At 42.3% G+C, this 11,503-nt stretch overlaps 1 protein-coding gene across 3 annotated transcripts; it reads left to right on the forward strand.

The window, feature by feature from the left end:
* The first annotated feature begins 575 nt into the window (after positions 1-575).
* Positions 576-11,501, forward strand: si:ch211-247j9.1 (rho GTPase-activating protein 24). Of its 3 annotated transcripts, XM_060890260.1 has the most exons (9): positions 576-627; positions 1,983-1,985; positions 5,094-5,207; positions 8,111-8,318; positions 8,486-8,618; positions 8,726-8,799; positions 8,898-9,019; positions 9,153-10,188; positions 10,811-11,501. In XM_060890260.1, exons 1-9 carry the CDS (start codon positions 576-578, stop codon positions 11,046-11,048), a joined length of 1,980 nt encoding a protein of 659 aa, XP_060746243.1. In that variant the 3' UTR covers positions 11,049-11,501. The 3 variants fall into 3 exon arrangements, with proteins under 3 accessions (XP_060746243.1, XP_060746242.1, XP_060746240.1); XM_060890259.1 differs by lacking the exons at positions 576-627; positions 1,983-1,985; positions 5,094-5,207 and adding an exon at positions 6,474-7,870 and having other exon boundaries at positions 8,489-8,618; XM_060890257.1 differs by lacking the exons at positions 576-627; positions 1,983-1,985; positions 5,094-5,207 and adding an exon at positions 6,475-7,870.
* Positions 11,502-11,503: the final 2 nt, after the last annotated feature.

Here is an 11,503-nt window from a genome sequence, read left to right on the forward strand (position 1 = left end):
AACGGTTCAAAAGTTTAACGCGCCGGTCACCCGCTCCTGTCTTTATAACCTCTTTGAGTCATTGCGTGCGGGTGAGGGCTGATCATGTCGATGGCCATTAAACCAAATGCTGGGTGGCGGCTCAGGGGGAGGGGGGCTGTGTGCAGGGCTGTGGATGCATTAGGGAAATTGGTCCTGCTCGCCTGAAATGCCGTAGTGTACCAAAGTAATTATAGCTGCTGAAGGGATGCTGAGGCCAGACTTTGGCTTAGAAGTGTGTGTATGTGCGTACATATGCTGCAGAGACAGAGCCCGCCCCACCCTCATATCTCCCCCAGCACGGACTGCAAAAGGGGTAGAGCTGGATCTTTATTGATGGGATGGATGGGGAGGGAGATGTAGGGAATTAGACGGATGGAGCGGCAGTTGAGCCGAACCATGGCAGTGCTGGGGAGTCCATACTTAAAAACGCCACCGATGTGGCCAGCCTCCGTTCACCAGCAATTCCATCGCTGACATGTAGAGAATGATAAACGCCAAGAGAGGAGTAAAGATCAGGCAAAGCTAGCGCGCTGCATGAGAAAGACACCTGCAGCATGGGACTCACCTGTTTTAAGTCTTGGAAGTTTGACAGCATCACACAGAAAGGTGAGTGTCCCTTCTTCATGCAGCATCAGTCATGAAATTCAGAATCCTGGATGGATCACGACAGACGGCGTCCTCGAGCGTAGAAACCTATAGCGCGCCGTCTTTGAGAGGTCACGGCTGCTGAAATACACCTTATTGCATTAGGTTGCAATTACTTCGATTGTTCGGTAACTTACTAAGAAAATAAATAAATAAATAATAGCACTTTAGCAGATTGATACATACAGATAAACTGAGCTCGATACCCATGGAGTTTGGACATGGCGGCGAGGTTTGACCTTTTAATCTGGTTTGTATAATACCGCAGAGCACTTCAATGGCGACTCGTCCGTCCCTCACTGTAACCGGACTTATCAGTTCAGTCCAGATCAGTTTTGGCAGCTTTAGAAACTCTTTCCATACGGTTATTTGGCTGGATCCTGACTCTAATTCTGTTTGACAGCACACAGTCATGAAAGCCGAAGAAGAATAACCCAAAGTGGCATTAACAGTTCTGTGATTTGTGGTTTTATGGATGACTGAGGGACGGATATACTGTCGCTGAAGATGCCACTTAATGTAATGAACTGGAGGACACTTTGCAAACACTATTCCCTGAAGCACCGTTAATAATAAAGGTCTTTAAATAAAGGACTTTCACTTTCTTTCCGAACACGAAGGACAATTGTTTCCATCCAGAGGTAAAGGTGTGATGCTTTGTGCCATTTGTTCAGTTCAGTTAAAGCAACAATAATGGTGTGTAAATGTGTGCTACACGTGTGTGTGTGTGTGTGTGTCTATGGTGCCCTGTAATGGACTGGTGTTCTTTCCATAGTGTATTCCCACCTTGTTCTTAGCATTCCTTAGATAGACTGAAGCTAAATGAATGAAAACCCTGATTTAAACAAGAACATTTTCAATTCCTACTTAAAACAAACATAAAAACTAAAAAAAAAACCTAAAATCTATTTATGGGGTATTCTATAAAGTTTGTCCAAGACATTTCTGAAAAATCTGGTGAAATACACTAAAGGTTCTATGTAGCAAAACTGGACGCCTCTTCCTCATGAGTTACTGGACTCGTTTCAACCCACAATGAGTTGAGATTCAACCTGATTACTGACCATACAGCTAGTTTGGTCTCTCTACCTCATCCCATTCACCAGTGGAGACCAGAGCACCACCAGATATTATAGATCATTCTCACAGTAGTATATACACTTACAGCTGTGGTCCATGCACATTCAGAGACAAGAGCTCGTTTCTGTCAATGAGTTTGTCATGCTCTAGACCTTTAGTGTTTCAAATCTGAACAATGTCTGAACTTAAGTGATGCTTCTGATACACTCAGACCAGGGTGATTAACTGTGCTGAAGGTGGTCCACCACCCAAATAATATCTATATAGTAGTGGTGCTTTCTTATTTACTGACACAGGAGGCAAAGAGGAAGGCCAAAGAGGAGGTATATGGATGTAATTAATGAGGATATGAAGCTAGTGGGTGCAAGTGTTGAGGATGCATAAGATAGAGATAGATGGAGAGAGATGATTCGCTGTGGTGACCCCTGAAGGGAAAAGCCAAAGAAGAAGAAGAAGAAGAAGAAGTCATAATATATGCACTGACATGATAGGTACACCTAATAAACTGGCAACCAATCTTACTAAGCCTGTATAGCCACGTATAGCCATGTTATACAGTGTCCTCATGGGAGTTTTCCTCTTTCTGGTTGGGTTTTAATCATGTTGGATAATTTCTCTGTTTTCATTGAAGCTCTATAGAAATTTATAGAAAACTTTTTGTTGCTTTATTTTTGTTTTTAGTTTTGAATTAGGAGTTTTCAAACTGATGGTTTCAGAGTTGCACTGTCTCCATTAATGACTCATATTTTTAAAACTGTATTGTGTTTATATTTTCCTGACCGTGTGATAGAACAATTACAGACATATGACCAAAACGTATCAACTACAGTACAACTACTTCTAGCTACTGCCTCTTACAGTTCAGTGAAATCTCTGTTAAACAACTTTAAATAGGTTCTATACAGGGCTATAAAGTGACTTTTAGCCTGTTTACAACGTTAATAAAGTGTTACAAGTGTTTACACATCAGAGCTGTTGAATTCTCCATTCTGATTGGTCAGAAGGCGTCGATTCGTTTTCAATGACCGGAGCCGTAAGTCGTGTTACGGGTTTATATTCATGTGCTTAATCTAATATTTGTTCATTTGTTTCTAAGCCTATTAATAAACAGAATAAAAAAAATAAATTGCTCGTTGATGCTGACGCTTTTTCTAAACGTTTATTTAAAATTTCTGAAAATGTCTCCAGTATCAACAAGCAATCATGGTAACAAGCTAAACCTTTTCCCAAACTGTAAAAAATGGAGGACTTTTAGGTTTTACAGTTTCTCTGTAACAAGGTACATTTGTTTCTGTCTCTAAATTCGAAAGCAACCGTCGAGGGAACGGTTATCTGTTGCCGATACGAAAAAAAAAAGATTTAAAAAGAAACTTGTTTTGTCCATAAATTAATAAAAAAGTAGAATTCATACATTCTTTGAAGACATTAAAAATGGTTAGCGATGACAAACCGAGGTGGTATAACAGGAATCAAGGAATAAATAATAATACTGCAGGATGATCTGTTATTGGAAAATAATCAGCTCGAATGTGATAAAGGCACATATTGATTGGCACAAAAATAAAATTCTGTAAAGATGATCTACAAAAGCTCAAATTGTTTATACTTTGCTGTTTTAACCAAGGAAAAAATATGTAATAAATAAATAAATAAATAAATCTGTTATTATTAACTTTATTCTATTAAATGGCAATGACATTAACAGTACATTAATGTTTCAATAAAAGTTACAGGTGGGCTTTATGCTATATAATCGTGAGCATATTAAACTATCACTAACATAATGACTTAAATTTACATTCTTTATTACGACAATGTTCGTTACGCCCTTTACGTCCATCCCAGCAGTTTTCAAAGAGAAGTCTGTACAAATTCTCTTACACTATTTTAATCCTTTTAAGTTAACCAGCATGTCTGATGCTGTCTAATCGCTTCCTGTCAGAGCAGCTGATAAAGAATTTGGGGCCTGGTTTAAAGAATGAGCAAGAAAAAGGGAGGCAGGAGGAAACTAATGCTATTGAACGAGCTACAAATGTTCACTAATATTAAACTCAATTTAAGCTTGTTGCCCAGAGCAGCAGTCATTCCCTTCAGCCTTTAGGGATGTCCTCTATCTCCTTTTAATATCATTATGCTACAGTAGGTCTTACTATCCATGCTTGGAACAAAAGAGGTATTGATAAACCACTTAGCTGTTTTTTTTTTTTTTTTTGCTGCTTTCTGTAAGTGAAGGAAAATGCCTCACTGAAATTAATTACCACAATCTCTCAGCAAATGTGAGTGGAATGTAGAGCGCTGTGTAATTGTGGCCAAGACCCATTCTGTGATTAATAGTCTCCTCCAAGGAACGTATCTAGCGGTGGGGGAAGAAACAGCAAGATTTAAAAAAATTAAATTATGAAAATCGATGGTGTGCTCTTCCGCTTTTGAACTTTAGTCGTACTTAAGGATAAGAAATGGTCACTCGATTGTATTCAGGCCATTATCTCGATATGAGCCTTGGCGGAAAGGACAGCTTGACCGTGACTCGTAAAGGATCTGCTTGATTTAGCTCGTTTAACCTGTACTGAGAGAGTTCAAGTGGGATTTTCTGCTCAGATTCAAATGGGTTCTTTTCCCTTTCATTTAGTGTAGTTTATAAAAAGACAAAAAGAATACTCGCAGCTTTCAAGTCACCATATATAGTGCATTATTTAGGGTGTGGCCACTTTGTTAATTCAGAGGACGCATTTTAAGTAGTTTGTGGGATTAAAATGCTTTGGAGCATTTGTTTATTTGTATTTATAATCACGATTCCTTCACGTATTAGTCATATTAGCTTAAATGAAGTGATATAAAGAAGGCAAGTCTACTTTCATGTCACGAACCCTGCCTTTAAGGCCAGGACATTGAAAAACAGAGACATATCTGAGTGTGAGGATTTGTCATGTCTGGCTGGTTGGTTGGTCTGGAGTGACTGAAGGAAAAATACCAAGCTTAGAGCCTCTTTTTTTCCTTTCTCTCAAAATTCATAGAAAAAAAATCTAAGAAACCACAAAGTCCTCCATCCTGAACACTCCCATTTCGGAAACCTTAGAGTTACAGCTTTATTTCTCTCACACACGTGCTGACAGACTTCCTATGTCCTAGGCAAAAAAAAAAAAAGGATTTGTGTGTAATTTAAACATGTCGATGTTATAATGAGCACCAGAGAACACCTTGAACACTTTCTTTAAGAATTCCCATTGATTTATTTCCAATTTGGTCAAGCAAGCTGATCCTAATAATGAAGGTTAAACTGTCGAATACACTTAAGACTCCAACCAACTTTGTTTCCCCAATGATCCCGTTCCCTTTCTCTCTGACAGGGAACAGGGATGTGTTAGTAAGCCCAGGATCATACTTCTTCCTGTCTAACAGCTGTGGTCAAGGAGAGGAATGGCTGAAGAGCCTCAACAAAGGAGTCTGGATACCTTTCACAGGTAATTGTACACACTCTGACATGGACATGTCTCTGGAAAATCCTGCAGGAGTTCCCCTGATAAAACACTACGATACCAGTGTTTAGACCAAATACCCATAGTGTGACAGCCCATTATGGATTTGAGTCATAACACATTCCACACACAGACACTCATCTCATGACACAGTACCCATATTAAGACCATTTCCCAGACATTACCATTGTGTTAGACAAATAAGTGAAGGTTCTTTGTCTAACGCTGGCTACATACCGAAAAGCTCTAAAAACACATCACCCACCAGTTCAATCTGGTCTTAAAAAGGAATTCTGGTTATCTTTATTTGATGCAACAAGCACAAAATAACGTGAACATTATTAGAGGAAAAGTTCTAGCAATGCCACTTAGGTGAATATAGACACAGACTGTCATTGCCTTCCAGATATAAACCTCCTGGGATAAACATACTGTATGATTCAGGATTGCAGTTCCTCCACATAGCCACTCATGAACTATTTCAGCTCAAGCTCTGTCCGGGCAGATCAGAGTACAAAACTCCCTGTCTGGCCTCCTGGCTTGGAGAGGGAAAGAGAATGAGAACGAGAGAGAGAAAGAGAAAGAGAGAGAGAGAAAAAGAGAGAGAGAAAAAGAGAGAGAGAGAGATTTGGCAAAATGCCTAATTCCACAACAGTTACAGCACACCTCACGTCTCTCAAGTGGGCTGTCAGCTCTCTGTCGTTCTATACTACTGTTCAGTAACGAAGTGTCTTACACTAATATTATCAACGCTCCAGTCCAGAACGGAGCCCAACACAAAGTCAACAGCACACCATTTGCCAGTTTCAGACCTTCCTATTCATAGAACATGTCCCATGTCCTACAATAAGTGTGTAGCGCAATGCCTAGGGTTTAAAGTTTAAAAACTGCTGCGCTGGGCTTTCGAGAGCCGATCGCCTGCTGCCGAGTGCCTATTGCTCGTTTCCCAGGAGAGATTAACATTCCCAATGAATTCCCCACATGACCTTGTAGCCATAACTGCTCACCAGCCTGGGGCACCTACACGGAAAAAAGATTTCACTAAAAGATAACACACAGGCTCACACACAAGTTCCCTACATGCTAAGTCGGTGTCTCAGGAGCCATTTCGGATTTGTCATCAGGGAGTAATTTACCCGAACCGGATACAAGCATTTAAAAAAGGAGCTGAGGGAATGCTCAGTGTGGGGCAGTGGAAAGTGATTGGAGACTATGTTAAGTAAGTAGGCAGGGTGGGGGGGGGTTGAGAGACAAGGTGACAAACAGAGCAGAGAGGCAAAAATACCTGGCGGAAAGAGTGAAAGGGGGTGGAGAAAAGGCTACATGTTCTAGCTCATTTATTTTAGTCAATCTGTGACACTGGTGTTCAGTGTTAATGATTCATGGAGAGACAAGAAGGATAGGGAAAGAGGGAGTCGGCACCACTTGGCCATGCTCCAAAGAGCCTGCAGAGGGGTAGTTTGATACAGGGGTGAGGAAAGGACAGAGGAGGACAGAGATAGAAAGAGAGAGAGAGAGAGAGAGAAGGAAGGAGGGAGGGAGGGAAGGGTAGAGAGAGTGTGAGCAAAGGAAAAGGAAAATGTAAGAAGACAGGTAAGGCAAAAGAAACAAGGCATAAGACGGTGAACATGTGACGTGGGGGTGCTGAGAAAGGTATTCGGTGAAGGAGAAGCCTTGAGGAATTCTGACAGTAAACTAAGGAGGTGCCAGTTTGCGTCACTGGAAACTCCTTAAGACAATTACAGCTTCTTCTCATCAAAGTAAAAAAAAAAAAAAAAAAAAAAGAAAATTATTACAGACCAAGCTACATGGCCTGGATGTCTGAAAGTGGCTGCAAGGAAACCTTAACCAAAACCTCAAAGAAGAAACCGAAAAACGTGGATGGCTGCAACCTTCAACCAAAGCTGGCTGGAGTTCAGAGGACATGCACTGTAGACAGGAGAAGAGGAGGTGCTGGACACTCCGAGAGGACCGGACAAGTCTGAGCTGGTGGGACATTCATAAAGAGCTGAAACAGAAACTGCAGCTTTATATGGTCTTTTGTTCTATTCCATAGCAGAAACATTCGTCTTGGATTTGGGTTTTGTTTTCTCCTACAAATGTTATTGAGATTTTTATTTATACTGAAACAGCTCAGCGAGTTTATTTAAAAAAAACTGTATGTATGGAACATATTGAATATGAACAACGCCTCCTAATAAAGGAGGATTGTTTTCACTGTCGGAATGTTGATATATCTGATTAGCACGCATATTTGAGCCTGAGGGTCAGTACACATAAACAGGACAAGACAGGGAGTGCCTCCTCTTAGCTCCAAGGCTCACAGAACATTGGGGTTTATCAATTTACCTGCACACGGAAAAGAGGAAGAAGACGGAGTGAGACAGAAGTGGGACAAAGGATTTTTTTTACCTGCCTTTGTGCAGTCTTTTGTTCCATTCTAGGATACTTCTGGGATACTAAGTCATTCAGAGATGCTGTGATTTTAAAACCGGCGGAAGGTGTGCATCTGAGAATCAAAGACGCAAGGTACAAGCAAGGAGGAGAGAGGAAGATGCCTGAGAGCAAGCAGGCAGTCCATCGAACAGGAAGCTACCTCTCCAACTCTGCTTACAGAAAAATAAAAAGAGTGCTGAGCTTTAGAAGGCGTGAGTATTTTAAGCTTTTTACAGAGACGTGCTGAGAGATTTTGGTGCAGTGCAGCAGCATCTCAAACAGCGTTTGCTTTGAAATTTATGAGTTCAAAAACATGTCTCTGAACTGCATGCTGATGTCGTGTACTGCAGCATTGTGTTTACTGAAATGATAACTGCATCATAACCCTTGAAGCTTGTTTTAAGTTCAGGTAGGAACCCATGGTTTGATTAATTACACCCGTGTACCTTAAGGTGTGTTTGGGCAGCGGTTGGAGGAGACGGTGCTGTACGAGCGCAGGTATGGAGACCACATGGCTCCTCTTGTGGTAGAGCAGTGTGTGGACTTCATCAGGGAGCAGGGTTTGATGGAAGTTGGGCTCTTCAGGCAACCTGGCCAGGCAACGCTTGTCAAAGAGCTGCAGGAGGCTTTTGATGCTGGTGAAAAACCATCCTTTGATAGGTAAGTGATGGGTAAGAACACTTAAGAACATTTGTTAGGGGTTATTGTACATGATGTTTTGGAGATGTTATATATGATGTGACGTGCCAAAGGATCAAGACCTTTAGCTACATGACGACTAAGTAGACAGCATTCTGTGGCGTTTTATTATTATTTTTGTATCTTAGCAGCACAGATGTCCACACAGTGGCCTCTCTGCTGAAGCTGTACCTTAGAGAGTTGCCTGAACCATTAGTACCCTTCTCCCGCTATCAAGAGTTTCTTATATGTGGCAAAAAAATCTCCTCAGACAGGGAACAGGTAATCTCCTATTCTGTTAAACTGTAATGTGTTGCACAGGTTAAAATGTTTTAAATCTTGATAATACATATAAGGTTTTATATAACCTTCTTCTGGTCTGGCTTCAGGGACTGGTGGAATTAAGAAACCTTCTTCTTGAGCTCCCTGTAGCTAATTTTAAACTGCTGAAGTACATCTGTCAGTAAGTGCTAGATTTAAGATTGGAACAATTGTTGCTATGAAATTATTAAACGTGTGCATCTCCAACATTTTAGTGATGGACAAATCCTCTTGTTGCAGGTTCTTAAATGAGGTCCAGTCCTTTTCTAGCACCAATAAGATGAGTATCCAAAACCTAGCAACTGTGTTTGGGCCAAACATTCTTCGACCTAAAGCTGAAGACCCTGAAAGTATAATTGGGGGTAAGAAATCGACAAACTCTGTTGGAGCCAGAGATCTGTAGGCTGCGTATTGAGATTTCGATACCAGTAGGCAAAAAAAACTCAAATGCCTTTTAGTCATACCACTAATACTTTTACTGACCTTTCTCTCTAGGTGCAGCTATAATACAGCATCTGATGTCAGAGCTGATCCGAGAACACAGCATGCTCTTCTCAAGAGAAAACAACCGCAAGGCACCAAAAACCTCAGGACCAGCTTTTGCTTCCACGCATAGACAAGGCAGCCAGGTAGAGTGGGTGTACACCAAGCCTGCTGCTCCTCAAAGACATCCTCAGCTAGGATTGAACAGTGATGGTGAGCACCAACCGGCTCAGACTTTCACGCCATGCTCCAGGAAATTCTCACTACCTCTTATGTCTGAACGGAGATTTTCCTTCCAAAGTTCACACACCCCGCATCACCTAGAAGAGCTACAGCAGCAAAAACAGGAAGTCTCCTCTCAGGCAAGCTCGACTCTTCTTTACGAAAACCACGATCCATCCCTCTTGGCACTGGAGTCTCCTCACTCTGGACTTCTGCCTCCCCCAACCACTCCACCAACTGCCTCTTCCTCAACGATTATAGTTGGAGAAGCTGGACATGAGAGCTGTATGCAGTCTACAAGCTGGCCTGGCCTAGGGCAATGTGGCTGGGAGACTGAGAGAATTCTAGGAGAAAGTGGTGGAAGCAGTGAAGCCCAGGACAGCACATTATCTGTGTATGACAACATGGTCACTGGGGTGCATCAGGACGACTGTATAGAAGAAGGTGAAGCTGGCACTGGAATGGTAGACTTGGAGGGTGGCACTGCTAGAATGGCTGACATCACCAGTTCCTGGTCTTCCTGTGAGATTCTGCTTGGGGATGGGGGCTCTGGTAGCGGTGGAACCGCTAGCCCTTGCCACAGCTCTGTTTGTTTCCCTTCTTACAGGTCAGACCTTGGAGAAAGTGACTTACACCCATGCTCCCCTGCCTCTTCCACTGCCCCCACAGATGCCCCATTAAGTACAGGTAGCAGTGAGGTCTTTCTTCCAAATGCTTCTACAGATTCTCAAGACCCCCCTGCCTCTCAAGCAATACAGTGCCTCGTGGTTGGCCTACGGCAGCAAATGGCCAGGCAGAAAGCTGAGTACGAGGCCAAGATCAACAGGTATGAACACCCTCATCAGAGCATCAGAACTTTGTTTCTCACTATGTAATTAAACTGGGGGGCACGGTGGCTTAGCGGTTAGCACATTCGCCTCACACCTCCAGGGTTGGGGGTTTCAGTCCCGCCTCCGCCTTGTGTGTGTGTGTGGAGTTTGCATGTTCTCCCCGTGCCTCGGGGGTTTCCTCCAAGTACTCCGGTTTCCTTCCCCGGTCCAAAGACATGCATGGTAGGTTGATTGGCATCTCTGGAAAATTGTCCGTAGTGTGTGATTGCGTGAGTGAATGAGAGTGTGTGTGTGTGCCCTGCGATGGGTTGGCACTCCGTCCAGGGTGTATCCTGCCTTGATGCCCGATGACGCCTGAGATAGGCACAGGCTCCCCGTGACCCGAGGTAGTTCGGATAAGCGGTAGAAAATGAATGAGTGAGTGAGTGAGTGAGTAATTAAACCGTCCAAAAGTCACATAGAGTGCACTAATGGTTTCACATCCTCATGCTGTTGATCAGCACAAACAAATTTTTTGTTAAGCACTGAAATAGTCTTACATGCATTAGTCTTGCTTCCTCTGGGAGATTATAGAAAAAATAATAAATAAATCACCATATGTTTAATCTATCTGTTAAGGTTGGAACAGCGCAACGAGGCCCTCCGGGGGCAGGTAGCGGGACTGCGTGAAACTCTGGAGCAACAGCGTCGACATGTCAGCGTCGCTGAAATCAAGATGCGGAACATGGAACGAGCTCGGGCTGACGCAGACCGACGGAATGCTGCACTACAACGAGAAATGGAGCAGTTCTTTGAAACCTTTGGAGAGCTGAACTCTGAGGCTCGGAAAACAGACCGCATCATCCAAAGCTTCTGACACTCCTAATGTCTCAGCGCTTACATACCGAGGCTGATGTTGGTAACACTTTGATCATTTGTCTCTGGCATGTACAAATGTTAAAAGCCTACTGGACCAAACGGGTGGAAAAAAAAACATCGAAAAAGACGACGCATGTCTGAAAAATGCCTTGTGCCACACTGCAACACAAAGACAATAAAATGACCCAAGAGTGGGGGTAAGATGTGTTAGCAAGCATGGTGTTATACGATACACAAGAAAAAGTCAATTCTTATACAACATCTCAAGACTTTAATACTAAAGTTTGATGTATGACTAATCTCCCTAACTAATGATGGGGTGATTTAAATGAAAATTGAAATGATAAACAATTAAATTTACAAGTCACACAGATATATATATAGAAAATACTTAAGCCACTTATTACTTACAGTGCATTTGTACCAAAATAAAATGTGTAAGAAATGTAAAGG

This window comes from Tachysurus vachellii, chromosome 17, assembly GCF_030014155.1.
Source record: "Tachysurus vachellii isolate PV-2020 chromosome 17, HZAU_Pvac_v1, whole genome shotgun sequence".
In the NCBI taxonomy this organism is placed as follows: domain Eukaryota; kingdom Metazoa; phylum Chordata; class Actinopteri; order Siluriformes; family Bagridae; genus Tachysurus; species Tachysurus vachellii.

Excerpts from the sequence above, each read along its gene's own strand:
- si:ch211-247j9.1 (XM_060890260.1), top strand. The coding sequence starts at position 576 with ATGGGACTCACCTGTTTTAAGTCTTGGAAGTTTGACAGCATCACACAG. Across the intron at positions 8,619-8,725 it reads TCTCCTCAGACAGGGAACAG|GGACTGGTGGAATTAAGAAA; the intron begins GTAATCTCCTAT and ends GTCTGGCTTCAG. Across the intron at positions 10,189-10,810 it reads TACGAGGCCAAGATCAACAG|GTTGGAACAGCGCAACGAGG; the intron begins GTATGAACACCC and ends CTATCTGTTAAG.